General features: G+C 38.9%; 1 protein-coding gene across 1 annotated transcript in view; it reads left to right on the forward strand.

Moving 5' to 3' along the window:
- CCP110 (centriolar coiled-coil protein 110) overlaps nucleotides 1–11,776 on the forward strand; it is a 26,109-nt gene extending 14,333 nt beyond the window's left edge. Inside the window, exons 7-16 of the mRNA XM_023753406.1 lie at nucleotides 1,347–1,524; nucleotides 2,076–2,215; nucleotides 2,712–2,828; nucleotides 3,190–3,291; nucleotides 3,477–3,593; nucleotides 5,138–5,211; nucleotides 5,802–5,864; nucleotides 6,762–6,821; nucleotides 7,307–7,392; nucleotides 9,855–11,776. Coding sequence (XP_023609174.1) covers nucleotides 1,347–1,524; nucleotides 2,076–2,215; nucleotides 2,712–2,828; nucleotides 3,190–3,291; nucleotides 3,477–3,593; nucleotides 5,138–5,211; nucleotides 5,802–5,864; nucleotides 6,762–6,821; nucleotides 7,307–7,392; nucleotides 9,855–9,907 — 990 coding nt within the window. The 3' untranslated portion in view covers nucleotides 9,908–11,776. The remainder of the gene's footprint in view (nucleotides 1–1,346; nucleotides 1,525–2,075; nucleotides 2,216–2,711; nucleotides 2,829–3,189; nucleotides 3,292–3,476; nucleotides 3,594–5,137; nucleotides 5,212–5,801; nucleotides 5,865–6,761; nucleotides 6,822–7,306; nucleotides 7,393–9,854) is intronic.
- Nucleotides 11,777–16,298: the final 4,522 nt, after the last annotated feature.

The raw sequence follows: 16,298 nt of genomic DNA on the forward strand, positions 1-16,298 counted from the left end.
GATCAGGGGGTTGGGGCGCCGCCCTCTATCACCCACAGAGCAGGGCAATCAGGGGGTTGGGGCGCCACCACTGTCACACTCAGGGCAGGGCCGATGGGGAGGTTATGGCTCTACCCTGTCACACACAGAGCAGGGCCCGTGGGCGGGGGAGGGGGGTTGGGACGCCACACCCTGTCACACACAGAGCTGCAGGGCGATCAGGGGGTTTGGGCGCTGCACCCTGTCACGCTGATCTGGTGCCAGGAGGCCTCGCGGCTCCGCTGATCCCGGTGCTGGGAGGCATATTACCCTTTTACTATATAGGATAGAGGCCTGGGGGCCGGCTGGTTTGCCCTGAAGGGTGTCCTAGATCAGGGTGGGGGTCCCCACTGGGGTGCCTGGCCAGTCTGGGTGAGGGGCTGAGGGCTGCTTTCAGGCTGGCGGGAAGCTCCCAACCGCTCCTTTTTTTTCTTTTTTTTTTTTTCTTCTGGGTCAGCTTTAGCTCTGGCTCTAGCTCTGAGGCTTCCGCTGCTGGTTTGTTTGCTGTTCTATAATCGAAACAATGTATAACTTCAGCTCTGAGATCCCAGCCGGCTATATTTGTTAGAATGTTTCAAACTGCCAGCTCAGAGGCCGGAAAGTTAGGTGGGGAACGTTGCAGTCTGCAGTCACGGGAGCAAGGAAGCCTCATGTTCGCTTCCAACTGCCTGGCTGCCGGCCGCCATCTTGGCTGACAGTTAATTTGCATAAGGATACGCTGATTAGCCAATCAGAAGGGTAGCGGTCGTACGCCAATTACCATTTTTCTCTTTTATTAGTGTAGATATAAAAGCCTAAGCGACTGAACGACCAGTCGCTATGATGCACACTGACCACCAGGGGGCAGATGCTCAACGCAGGAGCTGTCCCCTGGTGGTCAGTGCGCTCCCACAGCCAACCTCCCACGGTCCCTCCCCCCAGCCTCCCTCCCCCCAGCCGGCCAGTCCCGATCGGCCCAGATGGCCCCGATTGACCGTGCATGAATTCGTGCCTCTAGTCTAAAAATAATGTAGAATTTATCAATAGGATGCTTTATTGAATCCTTGATTCAAAACTTAATGTTTGTAAAGTTATTTTATAAGTAGATGCTAAAATAAGCATTCTGCAAGAGTATATTTTAAGAGGAGGACACTTGTTTTAAGATTATTATTGTTAATATATCATATTTTAAAATCAAATTGTCAATTTTATTAGAGGGAGGAACACTTGAAATAGATAACAATTTGCTGATAATTATACATACTTTTAGCTAATCCTAAAATGATACTGTTTTGGGATACAATTTAACAAAAATATCTAGCATGTTTTAATGAACTCTTATTCTATAGGAAATAGAAGAACAGGAAAAAATGTTCAAAGAGAAGAAAGTGATTACAGCGGAAGCCTCTGAATTGGATATTAACAATACAGCGGACTTAGAATGGAGAAAAATAAGTGACTCCAGTTTGCTAGAAACAATGCTTTCTCAAATGGACTCACTCCATACTTCAAATTCCAATAGTTCTGGTAAATATTTTAAAATCCTTTCCATTTGAAAAAATTCTCCTGTAGTAAGATATTTTATTTGTCACACTTTAAATTGTAGCTTTTTTTTCCAAGTAATTCCATGCCCAACCCACTGCTGTTTGCCAGCTGCTTATTAACTAGTGAAAAATTAAACAATAGCAGCAGATCGAAGATGGTGAGCAGGTGTTCATGAGAAAAGCCACTTTAGCAAAGAAAATATCCGGAAATTTGATGCAGAGTCCAATCTTTGTTCATTCATGCAGCAGGTGGTATACTTCAAGTGAAAACACCGTTTGCTGTCTCCAGAGTAATCTTGAATTACATCTAATTCCTATCCCAGTAAGAGTTTATCTTCGCATCTTCAATTATCCTGAGATGCTGTTTGTGTTGAAAAGATCCATCTGGTACATAAGCCTAACGTCCATAAATACTTTAAGTAGATCAGTTTCAGTTTGTTGGTGGTGTTCGTAATGAGTGTTGTGTTTATTTAGGTGTTTTGCATATTCTGATTATCTGACATCAAGTATAATACTTAATGTATATTTCTCTAGGTTTCACAAATTCTGCCCTACAACATAGCTTTGGTTCTGTAAATGAAGCACCATTCTACCTCTGGGGATCATCAACTAGTGGCTTGACCAAACCCTCCGTAACAAGGCCTTCTGTAAGAGCCACAACTAAATGGTCTCAGGTGGGCAAACTTAATGATACATGTATATCCATCTATCTACTATCTATTTATCTTTCTATAACTTTTTTTAGATATATTTTTATTGATTTCAGAGAGGAAGGGAGAGAGAGATAGAGATAGAAACATCAATGATGAGAAAGAATCATTGATCGGCTGCCTCCTGCATGCTCCCTGCTGGGGATTGAGCCCACAACCCGGGCATGTGCCCTTGACTGGAATCAAACCCGGGACCCTTCAATCCACAGGCCAACACTCTATCCAATGAGCCAAACCATCTAGGGCTCTTTCTATATTTTTTTTAATATTTTCTATATTATCTTAGGTTATACAAATGAGCATGGGTATTTTTGTCACACATCCAATAGTTTAGCTTTTATTAGAGTTGAAACTACATAGAGCATATATTTATAGAAAAATTTAGTTCATTGTAATAGATAAACAATCTTGAGTATAATGCTCAAGTTATTAAAACATGTGTCTCTCTTATTTCTTCTAGGCTTTCAGTCCAGAAGTACAAGCAAAATTTAATAAAATAACTGCTGTGGCAAAAGGATTTCTTACTCGTAGGCTTATGGAGACAGATAAATTAAAGCAACTTCGACAAACTGTAAAAGTAAGAAGATCTTTATAAATTATTTGTATTTCACTTCTGTATCAGTTTCTGTCAGTCTTGTTACAGCTGAATTGGCAAATTAGTTCAGAACTTAGGCAGATCAAACTATTTTTAGTTATTGTAATATAGGCAATTTTAGAAATCTCATTAATTTCATTCTGATAATTTTTTAAAATATGTAAAGAAAGTAGTTTATGTATTTTCATCTCACTTTAAAGTGAGTGCTGTTTTGATTCTGATAAGTAATAGATTTGTGTTCTTAGTAATTTTGGATTGACTGAGAAAAAGAACAAAAGGAAACTCTAGTGATTGTGAACCTTCCAAGAAAAATGGTTTTTAAAGGAGCATTTTTTTCTTTCAGGACACTATGGAATTCATAAGAAGTTTTCAGTCAGAAGCACCATTAAAGAGAGGAGTTGTTTCAGCACAGGATGCTTCTCTTCAGGAAAGAGTGCTGGCTCAGGTAAGTGTACGGTCCTAAAGGCTTTGGGAAATGGAAATGCTTTATTTCTCTCCCTTCACTTAACCACAGAAAATATGTTTTAATTAAAACTTTAATCTTTTTCTTTAAGTAAAGTGTATATAATTTTATTGAACCCTGACCTCATTTTTTAAAATGGGTACAATATTTTCTTCTTTTAAAACTAGTTGCGGGCTGCCCTGTATGGTATTCATGATATATTCTTTGTAATGGATGCAGCTGAAAGAATGTCTATTCTACATCATGACCGAGAAGCTCGCAAAGAGAAAATGCTCAGGCAAATGGTATGTTATCTGATTTTGTAATGAATAAGTGAAAAAGAAAAACTGTTGCTTCTACAGTCACAAAATACTTCTGACACCAGCTGTGTGGGTTTTCCCCCCACACCAACCAGTTCTTTGATACCCTGGGTGTCATTCAATTAAGTTCTGATAGTATCTACCTGGAGTTAACAGATACTGCAAGTTAAGGAGGCAGTTAAGACTGTCCCCACGTCTGACACCAATCACAATTCCCAGGTTGTCACTTAAATTTCTGTCTGATGCTTATAAATTGGGGTTCCCATTAACCCCCTCCTTCAGGTCAGTAATTTTATAGAATGCTCACAGAACTCAGGTAAACACTTAACATACACTTATTGGTTTATTATATAACTAGAGGCCCGGTGTGTGTCATAGTGACTGGTCGTTCTGCCATTTGGTCAATTTGCATATTAGGGTTTTATTATGTAGGATAAAGGATATAATAAGTTATATAGATGACTAGCCAGATGAAGAGATGCATAGGGTGAGGTCCAGAAGGATCCTGAGAGCAGAAGCTTCTGTTCCCGTAGAGTTGGGACAATCTTTCTAGCACATGTACGTGTTTACTAGCCTGGAAGCTCTCTGAACTTTAGGATTTTTGTGGAGGCTTCATCATGATCAATTATTAACTCAATCTCTAGTTCTTCTCCTGTTTCCAGAGAATAGGAGATGAGACTAAAAAAGTTCCAAACTTCTAATCATGCTTGGTCTTTCTGATGACTAGGAGTCCACCCAGAGTTGCCTCATTAGAACACAAGATGCTCCTATCACCAGAAAATTCCAATGTGTTTAGGAGATCTGTGTCAGGATCCAAAGTCAAAGACCAAATATTAAAACAAAAGATGCTTCTGCCATTCATATCAGTCAGATTAAAAGGGTTTTAGAAGTTTAGCTCTCTTAGGAACTTGGATCAAAGACCAAATATTAGCAGGAACCAGGGGCAGAATCATATATATATGCTCTTTTGGGTTTGGAATACTTGATACTAAATGTCATTCTCTATTGACTTCAGCACCCTGCCTATAATTCTTAAGCACAGGTAATTCCTGGGATTACCAGCAACACTTAAGTCTATAGACTGATTAAAAGAAATCGGTGAAAGAATTGCATATTGTTTTGTGATTAGATTTTGGAGTTTGAAGCTTTGAATGTTGCTTGGACGCCTAATAAACTATCATCTACTCCTGATGAAATTTCCTTGAAACTATCATGTGCCTTTTCCTTTTTTGGAAATCAGAGTTAGAAAACAGGCTCCAAGTTCATTTGAAATATATCAGAGTGTTGGAGTTCTGTGGTTTGAAACAATGATCTTAGTGGGGTTGGCAAAAGAAAAGCAAATTTTATATTATTTCATTGGTAAAAATTAATTTAAATGTTTTTAATTGGACTGTTTCAATCATAAAGACTAAGTTAAAGTTCAAAATACTGGTAAGATATGCCTGTCCATGCAATTAAGATCATCCTATACTGTAATTTAGTGGTATTACTGGGTACTGTTAGAGCTTTGTTACTTTTGTATTTTAAAGGATAAAATGAAAAGTTCACGAGTGTCTCTTTCCGCTGCAACACAGAAGTCTCTTGATAGGAAGAAGTATATGAAGTAAGTTTTTTTCATGTCATGTCACATTAATTTAATTATTATCATACCCATTCATTTTAGTCATCTGTTGGTCTGTATATTCATATTAGAAATAAAGAACAAAAAATAAAAAAATTTTAAAAAGAAATAAAGAACAGTTCACTTTTCTGCAGCTGAACTGATAGAAATCCCTTTTTGATATAAGAGTTTTATAAAATCCAGTGGTAAAATCTGATTTCATCTTTATATATATATATTTATTAACTACTAAATTTATCAGAGTTCAACTTGTGTAACTGATAGTCAATCAGATCTTAAACATAGTTTATCCTTATATGCAGTGTCACTTTTATATCTTTTAAATATGTTCATTTTCTAATATCCTAAAGACTTAATGGGAAGAAAAACTTAATGCAAGGAATATCCTAATGATTATCTTATTAAAACTCTTTTTTCTTGAAAGTAGTCTTGAATATGCTTAATTAGAGGTCTTTCGTGGTACACTCTTTTAAGATGATTTGTTTCTGCCACCATGTATCACATTTGTAAACATGTCTTTTCCCCCTTTCTGAACTCATTGTTTGTGTGTCCTTATTTGTATATTGTGTTAGAGCTGCTGAAATGGGAATGCCAAATAAGAAATTCCTGGTTAAACAAAACCCTTCTGAAGCAAGGTGAGAAAAATCACTTAGCCTCAATGAGAGGTTTTTATTTTTTTTTTAAAAAGAAAATGTTATAAATCCTGAGCTTGCTTTTTATTCGCTTTGTTCCATTTTTTCTCAGTAGAACACTCTCTGCTGAGTTGGAGGATCTCAGGTTCAGAATTCGTTTTAACATCTGGTCATGTACCTGGTCACATGTCAGACCAGATATTCCTGGAGCTTTCTATGAGACATGTTGTCTCTGGTGAAAATTTGAGTCCTTATGTCCTGAGTTCAGTCCATGAGGGGGGAGAGGGAGTCTTTGATATTTATTTAAAAACCTTCGAGCCCTAACCGGTTTGGCTCAATGGATAGAGCATTGGCCTGCGGACTGAAAGGTCCCAGGTTCAATTCTGGTCAAGGGCATGTATCTTGGTTGCGGGCACATCCCCAGTGGGGAGTGTGCAGGAGGCAGCTGGTCGATGTTTCTCTCTCATCGATGTTTCTAGCTCTCTATCCCTCTCCCTTCCTCTCTGTAAAAAGTCAATAAAATATATAAAAACCTTCGAAAGCTAACTTAATATTTCTGATCTGTTTTCTACTCTTGTAAGAGTGAAGTTTCTTCTCTCAGATATTTGAAAGGAAAAATTGGCTTTTGTAAAGTATATAAATAAATTACCTAAAAGCAGCAGGAATAATACTTATGTTGGACATCTCTTTCCTGACAAAAAACTAATGTTTGAGTTCTTGGTGACCAAATATAAGTACCATATTAATTTGCTTTAATCAGTTTGCTTTGCTTTGTAGTAATATAGTAGCCATATCATTGCATAGATGACTTCTACCACCCTGTTATCATTTTATCTAAAGAAAATGGGGAAAAACGGAATTTATCCTGTTGAATTAATTTTTTTTTTATTTTGTTAACAGAGTTCTTCAGCCAAACCAAGGACAGAATGCTCCTGTTCATAGGCTACTTAGTAGACAAGGGTAAGAATGCAACACATAAGGGTATTAAAAATATTCAAATCAAGATTAGCTTTGAGAGGGAAAATAATTTAGTGCTCTTTGTATAAAGGATAGCTGTTTTTCAAATGTGATATTTTTTATAAAATTAGAAAGAACTTTTAAAGTTTTGTGTTCAAAGATAACCCTTTGGTGTACTATTGTATATCATATTTTAATTATCATCTTATGTTGGCATGCTTTTACTTTTCATTTCATACCATTTTGCTCATTAAATATCGTAAACATCCGTATAGTAATTTCAGCATCACCAAAGTGTTCTTCAACAAAGTATGTTACAGTCTCCTGCTGAAGCAAAGTATAGCTTCCCAATGAGCATGCATGAGACTTTAATTATTTTCAAGCTTATTTGTGTTAAGAACAGTTGATGCAGTATGGTTGCTTTCTTTGAATGTTGAACATCTAGACCTTAATGCAAGTGACTTATTAATTCTTTTATATTCAATTAGAACCCCTAAGACATCAGTGAAGGGGGTTGTGCAAAATAGACAGAAGTCTTCACAGAGCAGAGTGCCTAACAGAGCGCCTGTTTCAGGTGTGTAGCAATGAGTTTGCGAAGCCCATTCGAAAGAAACAAGTGCACAAGCTGCCCTGTAATGCAGGCCTCACGCATGGGATCGGTTGTCCTTGCCACCATAATTCTGGCATATTCACAGTCATTCCTATAAAGTGATCATTTGTGTTAGTAGTTTGTGGCAGTCAGGAGGAGATCTTAGTAAAACTGTTCCCAACGTTGATTTCTACAATAATTCCATAGAAACACTGTTGTTTTTAATCTGAAAATTTTATAGAATTATACATGCTTAATTCAGAAACCTTTTTATAAATGAGTGAAATGTAACAGTGATCTCATGCCTAAGTCTATGCATGTTCAGTTTTGGGGAAGTGTAGCTATTACCCAGGAATACTTTATCTGTACAGAAGGGAAAGAAATTCTCCCTCTGACCACAAGATCACATGTGAATATGCCAGTTGGGAGGGGGTAAGTTCTTGTTTTCTTGTGCTCAATAAGAAGCTTGCGTTAAATCTATGTTCATTATTAGAGGATTCTTTAAGGGCTAAACTAAATAATGTATTTTAAAATTCTGTGTATGGTGGCAAGAGACAAATTCAGTGTTGAGCTAATGCAAAACGCTTAAGCTAATGTTTTAATATTTTTTATTTATCTTTGTTAACACACTTTGATAAGCTCACAAAAAATTACATGATCTATTAAAAATACTTTCTAAAATGCTTTTTTTAATTATACTACTTTTTAAGCATCTAAAAGAAACCAAAATTAATCAGGCAATGACGATTAAATTTATAATAAATTATAATCTCATTAATATACATTTAGCATATTTTAGAGCTTTTATTACTAAGTGATTTTCTCCAAAGTAGGAGAAAACAAGCAACATAAGAATTTTTTTTCATATTATCACCACTTGCTCATGGAAGTTCAAAGAAGGAATCAGATATTGATCATAACTTGGAAATGATTGCTGACCTTTGCATGTAGAAAGTGAATTTCATTCATAATGTTGCATGTATGGACGATAATTTAAATGTCATCTTTTGGAAGTCACTGTGAGTGACAGTTGGTCAGTTCTTTTATGCAGTTGAAGATCCTGCTCATTCCAGAGGGAGTCAGAATGAGCTGTTTGAAAAATAATCTTTTGAAAGAACTCAGACCAAACACCAGATCTCTTGCTTGTGAAGTTATATAGAATTTTCAACTTTTAAAAATTCAACTTTTTAAAAGGACATTTTCAATTTTTCCCCATGATATATATATATATAGATATATATATATATATGGTGATAAAGCCTAGCTAGTTGGCAAATCATTGAGGAATTAATACTATTTTGCCTCAAATTATCTATTTGCCACAGTGACTACTCTCCATGTTCTTTCTCATGCATTTCATCTCCACTTTTTGTCATTTGTGAACTTGTAAGCAAAATAGCAACTACTGTTTTTATTCAGGAATGTTCAACAATGTCACTGCAGTTAATATACATGAATTTCAGTATTGAGAATTATTGTGATTTAATTGCATCGCAACATAATATAAATGAACTCAACCCTTGAATTAGCATGTCTAATTAATATATACCTAAACAGGCACAGAAATCCTTTCCTAAGATTTACTTAGACATGAGTGCATCTATAATAAAAACGTAATATGCTAATTAGACCGGACAACCTTCTGGACGAAGCCGGGCCTGTGAGGGCCCAGGCAAGCCACCATGGCTGCAAGGGCCAAGCCCCTTGCACGAAATTCATGCATCGGGCCTCTAGTATTTGAATGATTTAAAAAGACTAGAGAATCTTACCCTTTTACATAAAATGAAAATTTGGGATATGTAAAATTCTCATAGGGATTCATAGTTGTTCTTGAAAAGATTACTCTTTCCTGTTTAGATTTTTAATGGTCTGGATTATGTTTCAAACAAATTTGAAATTATGCTCTGATTTAAGCTACATGGAGAATAAACCATTTAGTAAGCAACTTTAGGAAATTAATTTTTATGATGACAGAATATCATAATCTTAGAATGAAGTAGAATTCTAAGGTGTTAAAATTTACTGCAAAGCACTTAAAGTTGTTTATAGGTTTTACAAACTAAATTGCAATGTCTGATCTTGTATGCTTTAAAGCATATTTGTTCACTTTATGTTTTGTGTTTAACTCAAGGGTTGGTAGTGAAATTCAGAAACCACTAATTAAGGCAGAGTAGGAGGCAGCAATGAAAAATGGGTAAGGAATGCAACAAAGCAGGTTGAATTGGGGTCTCGGAATCTCTGCTTCTAGCTCTGTTACTTAGGCAGGTGACTTACTCTCCTGTGTCTCAGTTTTATTGCAGAGGTAGCAGTTTCTACCTCAGGATTTTATGTGAGGATTAAATATGATAATGTATATTGCTTAACTTAGTGCTTGGCAAGAGCATTAAATAGTATCATTACAGAAAAACTAACATTGAGAAATAATATTAGTTTTGCTCTATTTTTAGGAGTATATGCAGGAAAAATCCAAAGAAAGCGGCCAAATGTTGCGACAATTTAAGAAGACAACATTCATTAGGATAAAGGGGGGGAGGGTTCCATCCATATTATTGTCCATGCCCAAGACTTTCATTTCACCCTGGACTGTTTACACAGACAAAGTGATGTCAAAGGGCTGAATAATTATGTGGGTAATATGGTCAGTCTGGCTAATTCCTTCCCACACCCCCATTTTCCTTTTAATATTAGGTTTGGGTGAAGACAAATTAGTATTTAGTTAATTGACTCATCTCTATGCTTAACCTGTACAAACATAAGTTTGTTTTATGTACCCATATGTCTGTTGAGAACTTTTTGTAAAATTAAAAGGATATTTGGGTTTATATTTATAAAATACTGAAAAGGTGTGATAAAATATAGGTTCTGAAATATAAATTTCATTCATCTCTGCATACTGATTGCTGAATTTGATATATTAGATGCTGTTCTATTCAAGGGGAAATTATTGCAGAAAAATGTTTTCTCCCAGTTTTGTAAAAACTGATTAATCTCTCAGCCTTCATATTCTTGGTCTTACAGGATAACCACGTAGAATAAAACATTTGCTTGCTGATTGTAGGTCCACCTAACGTTTACCACAGAAGTATCTGGGGATCACCCTTTTGGTCATAAGCACACATGTCTCTCAACAGCTAGTTGTCTTACAGAAATGTTAGGTTTGATGTTTGTTGTCCCAGTACTCTTAGAAACATTTCTGCTGAATTATAAAATCTTTCTGTAGAGGGTGACAACTTTGGTGAAGACAGTACAGTCTTCCTGAATGTAGTGGCATGCATTAATGTTACATTCATCTCTGTAACATAGAATGTTGCATGCAGTTTTGTGTTCCATTTAGTCTGTATATTTTGTTTCTTCAGAGTCTGCTTTTTCTAGCATGCTTGATTTAGGAGAGAACAAAGGGCTATATAACATAATAAGAAGGTCAGATTTTCAAATGGGATAGTAATATTATCTAGTTGAAGTTCTGCATTATTTAAGAAGCACTGCCTTTTAAAGTTTTTCATCACTAACATATTCATTTAAAATATAAACCAAAAAATGTTACTAAGGGACTATGATTTTATGAAAGAGAATGCCACTGTTGATTTATGATAGCATTTCCAAAAAGGGCTTTGTGCTTCTCACATAAAATTGGGACTGTGTACATTTAACCTGTCTGAATTTTTAAAAGATACTGGTGTTTGAAAATGTAGCCTATATATATTCCCAATATTCTTTAAAGAATGGAGATAAAGACTGTTTTCTTTGCTTTTCTGTTCTATTTAAAATTTAACTTTTACAGCCAACCATGGACAGAAAGTAATAACCTACTCTGTCCGGGCGTAAACTTGATTGAGATGTATCATTTGTTGAATGAGCAAACCAGGAAGTTAAAAGACAGGTAAAATGTCTGAGTTACCAATTTTTTTATTTGTAGGCAAGAATATCAAATTATCTTAATATGATAAATTATGCTTTATCGTTCTGAAACCTCAGGAGACAGATTGCTCATATCATTGTGGATCTTTCCAGTAAGAAAGATACTAAAAGTTTTGTGTACACTAATACAAATTAGCTAAAACAAATAGTATGTTTTGGAGAAAGTTAAAACTAGTTTTAGATTAAGGATGAGAAACTTGAGTGTGTTTTTTTTTTTTTTAAGATAGAGCATGTGTGTTTTATACCTTGTTTAAATGTTCACAGCTTTTCTCATAAAAGTGCCAGACATTGTTTTTGTGCTTTTAATGGATTTTTATTTATACGCATTATTTTTTTAATATTTACTTTGAAGTGGAATGTTCATTAATGTGAATTGTATTTATTTTTATACTTTAATTTTCATTAGTTTTGCTTCTAGGAAAAAGACAAAATAAACTTTTCTTAAAGGAAATCTAGTTTGATCTTTTTTATTTACCAGGGAAAGGACTATTAAGGGATAGATGTTAAAAAGTAACGGGTCAAAACGTTAATACTGTAATATGGTCATTTTTTACAATTAAAAGTCCCATGAGAAGTATATCCCACTATTTAATATTAACCTATACCTGTGCTTATTCCAGTATTTACTGTTGCATGACTCGGACTTCTCAGAAGACAAAAAGTTCACTAGAGGTGGAAATGGCTTCGCTTACTAAGTTAGAAGCCTGCTAAGGAGCGAATGGGAGCAAATACTGAGGTCGAAGCTCACATAAAAGCTGCTACTTTGTGCAGCTTTGAGTCCAACTCTTGTTCCTGCCTGTCGTGTAATGTGAGCCCAGTAAAGTGCTGCTCATTTTCACCTCTTTCTGAGATATACTGCATTGGATAATCTGCAAGGCAGTGTGAGAAGAGCCCTCGCTTTTCCCATGGCCACCCTTGAACTCTTGTTCATTTCATATATTGGGAATAATGGATATGACAGAAAACTTATTCACACTGAGCGGAAAGAAAGGGCCCATTCTGGAGATGAAGGTCTTTGTTTTCTGTCAGGTGTCACTGTTCCATGAGCAACCATAGGCAATCTCTACCCCCTCCCCATGAAAAGTAATAGTTACAAAATGAAAAGCAAAAGGAGTTGGAATGCTTGATCTCTAAGGGACCATAGTAGGCATATGTATATGTAGATTATAAAAATAATTAAAATAAAAACAAAAGAGACTTAGTTGTTGAATATACAGCCAATCAAACTGGAATATGGTGCACTGGAGTCCCATCCTTGATCAAGTTGTAGACACCTCTGAGGGCAAAAATTGTGTCTAACCAAATTATACTTGAAAATAAATATTGCCTTTCCCTCATTTATTTCTTCTTCCTTTTTGGTCAGTTTCTCCGTGGCTTTCAATTCTTCAGTTTCTTGAGGTGGTTGGCAAAGTTGCCATCTGAATGGTGGTTTCCTTCTCAGCGAGTGGTGAGAAAATCCCCTATTCACACTTTGCATAGGTTTTAACATTGGTTCAGGATGACTTGCACTATCTGTTGAATGCCCACTGGGGTCCTGTGTATCTCTCCAGAGCAAGGATCATGAGGACAGGACAGGGCACCTGTCCTGGGCCAGGACACCAGGGACGCGGAGAACAGAAATCTGCCAGTTCCCAAGCTCATGTGTGCATGGAGACTTAGTCACCCCGAAGCCAGACATGACTGAAACACTGAAGACTTGGTTTGTGACCAATCTGTCATGGAATGGGAGACACCTGGGAGTCCTGGTTAACGGAAAGGCCCAGAGTCCCGTCAGCGGAGCACAACCTGGAGACAGACTATTGCCACATTTTTAGCCCCAATTTTATTTTATTATTTTTTAAAAATATTTTTTTTTTATTGATTTTTACAGAGAGGAAAGGAGAGGGATAGAGAGTTAGAAACATTGATGAGAGAGAAACATCAATCAGCCGCCTCCTGCACACCCCCTACTGGGTATGTGTCCGCAACCAAGGTACATGCCCTTGACCGGAATCGAACCTGGGACCCTTAAGTCCGCAGGTCGATGCTCTATCCACTGAGCCAAACCAGCCAGGGCAAGCCCCAATTTTAGATCATATTGTGGGGTAGGGAACCCTCCACCCAGGGAAATGTTGAGGTGGTGTGGATGGATGAGCCATGGTCCGACAGGCCTGGGGAGCCCCAAAGCCCTAAGCCTGATGGAGGGTTGCATACTGCTCATCTGTATGGAGTGTGGTTCAGGGTAGCCAGAGGCAGTGAGGGGCCAAATCACAGGCACACATTCACTTGGGACAGAAGGCATGTGCCTGAATCTCAGTCCCTGTCTATCACTGTCACTTATTCCCACTGAAGACACAACAGGGTGTAACTCCGAAGTCTTGCCATGGAGAGGTGAAGAAGGACCCACTGTGGAATCTTCCACTAAGGGGCGCCTTGGAGTCCTGGTTGCTGGGTTGGTCGCAGCTGCTGGAGGCCCTGGCTCGAGAATGAACACATGCAGCTCTGCTCACCTCCAGAGCAAGGTGGATAAGACAGCCTGGCTCCTGGTCCTGCTGCAGGGGCCGGCTCAGGAGAGACCAGCCCACAGTCGGGCTCTTGTGGAAAACCAGGCATCTGCCAATGTTCCTACCTACACAAGCATAAAGGATGCTATTGAACAGGAAGACAAATATTGTGAGAACTGTGAACCTTAATTGGTGAGACCGGACAATCTGCAACAGGAGACATCTAAGAGTCCTAAGTCCTGGATGGGACAGGGACCCCATCAGCACAATCATTTGGGGACTGACTGTTGCACCTGTGAAGCCCCAGTTATCTTTTCATATTTCAAGGGGAACCCCTCCATCAAAGACAATACCCAAAAGGTTTGAATGAGCTATGGCCCACAAGCCTGAAGGGCTTCAGGTGCCCAAAGCCTGCTGCAGACATGCCCACTATGCATGTGCATGCTGCGCGGTTCAGGGTAACCAGGGATAAGGAAGAGTTCAAGGGTAAAGAGGTGCCTTTTACTGGTGTGGGTTCATGAAAGATCCAAGGCGTCTCCCTAATTCCAATCCCTATTCTACTTAATGTTGCCTATTACCCCTGAGGAAGATCTTGGGAGTACTCAGAGTATCCCATGTTGCCCTGGCCAGTGTGTTCAGTGGATAGAGCACCAAAGGATTGTGGGTTTGATTCCCAGCCAAGGGTTGCAGGTTCAATCCCTGGCCTAGTCAGGGCAAGTTTGGGAGGCAGCCAATCAATGGGTTTCTGTCTCTCTGTCTCAAAAATCAATGGAAAATATATCCCTGTATGAGGATTAACAACAAAAAACTATCCCATACTGCGGTGGGGCCAGGCTATCCTCCAATGAGAGACATCTGGAAATCCTTGTTGAAAAGCTCGCGGTTGAAGGAGGCCTGGGGCAGGAGTTAAGCTGCACATGCCCATTTTGTTCCGTTCCCCGTGACAAAGGGACCTAAGACCCAGCCTTGGTCTTGTTCCGGGTCCAGGGCTAAATGCAGGAGTGGCCAGGTCACTCTCTGGGCTTTTGGGGAGAAACGATATGCCAATGTCCAATCCTGCACCTGCACAGAGGTTCCTATTCCCCCAGAAGCCAGGTGTCCCTGAAACTCTGAAGCCTTGATTGGTGAGACAGGAATTTCTGAAAACTCCCAGAGTCCTGTCCTGGAGAGGCAGCTTGAGCAATTGCGGGCTGTTTCCACCTCTGTAGCCCCAGCATGTGATTGTATTGCAAGGGGGAACCCCCACCAAGGTCGGATTGTTCCGAAGGCCAAGGTCCTACAGGCCTAAAGGAACCTATAGCCCAAGTCCTTCTGAAGGGGTGCCTACTGCATGACACTTAGTTGAGACTATCCAGGGATAACAATAATTTCAAGGGACATGATTGGTTGTTCACGGTGCAGGATCAGGGGTGCCCACGGTGTCTCAGTAATTCCCATCTCTGTCCTAACTACTGTCAGCTGTTCCTCCTGAACAAGACCCGGGGGAACTCAGTCTTGCCAACATTGGTTGGGAGAAGCTGGAGGTTTACCCTCCAATAAGAGACCTGGAAATTCTTGTCAGAAGGGTCGTGGTTGGTGGAAGCCTGGATCGGGATGGAACTGCGCGCTCTGGCCCTGCACAGTTCTTCAGAGCAAGGGGAGTAAGTCCCAGCTCAGACCCGGAGCCAGTCCAGGACTCAGTCCAGGAGAAGCCAAGCCACTCTTTGCCGTCCTGAGAAAAACCAGGCGTGGGTCAAAGTCCAATTCTGCACCTTCTCAGAGGCTCCTATTCAAACAGAGGCCAAATATCTCGGGAAATATTAAGCCTTGGTTGGTGAGACCCAGGAGATCTGGGAGTGGAATGAGAGTCCTTGGTCCTGGAGAGATGCAGGACCCCAGCGACAGCACAACCAATAGGGGAATGGCCGTCACCATCCTTGCAACACCAGCTTCAGATCATATTGTTCATCCAGAACAATAACCAGGTGGTTTGGAAGGGCATGGCTTCCCCGGCCTGGACAGCCCAGCTGAATTGCTGAATTGCTGAATTGATGGGTACTGCCCATCCATGTGTCGTGGCGTCAAACCCTATGTAGATGTTCTTACTCAATTGGTGTCACTTTCCTGCACTGACATAATGCTGTTCCGAATGCAGCTGACAAGAGCATTCTTAGAGACATCTCTTTAGGAAGTGTTCTAATTCACTTCACTACATGCCTTAGGGCCATGGTCGGCAAACTGCGGCTTTTTGGCCCCTTGAGTGTGGCTCTTCCTAAGCCTTAGGAGGACCCTAATTAAGTTAATAACAATGTACCTACCTATATAGTTTAAGTTTAAAAAATGTGGCTCTCAAAAGAAATTTCAATCGTTGTACTGTTGATATTTGGCTCTGTTGACTAATGAGTTTGCCGACCATTGCCTTAGGATGTGGAGACACTTCCATTCAGCGATAGCACAGACCTGAATGCAGCACGCAGGTTGTGTTCTTAGAAATATCTTTATTGTAAGTGT

This window comes from Myotis lucifugus, unplaced genomic scaffold (assembly GCF_000147115.1).
Source record: "Myotis lucifugus unplaced genomic scaffold, Myoluc2.0 scaffold_45, whole genome shotgun sequence".
In the NCBI taxonomy this organism is placed as follows: domain Eukaryota; kingdom Metazoa; phylum Chordata; class Mammalia; order Chiroptera; family Vespertilionidae; genus Myotis; species Myotis lucifugus.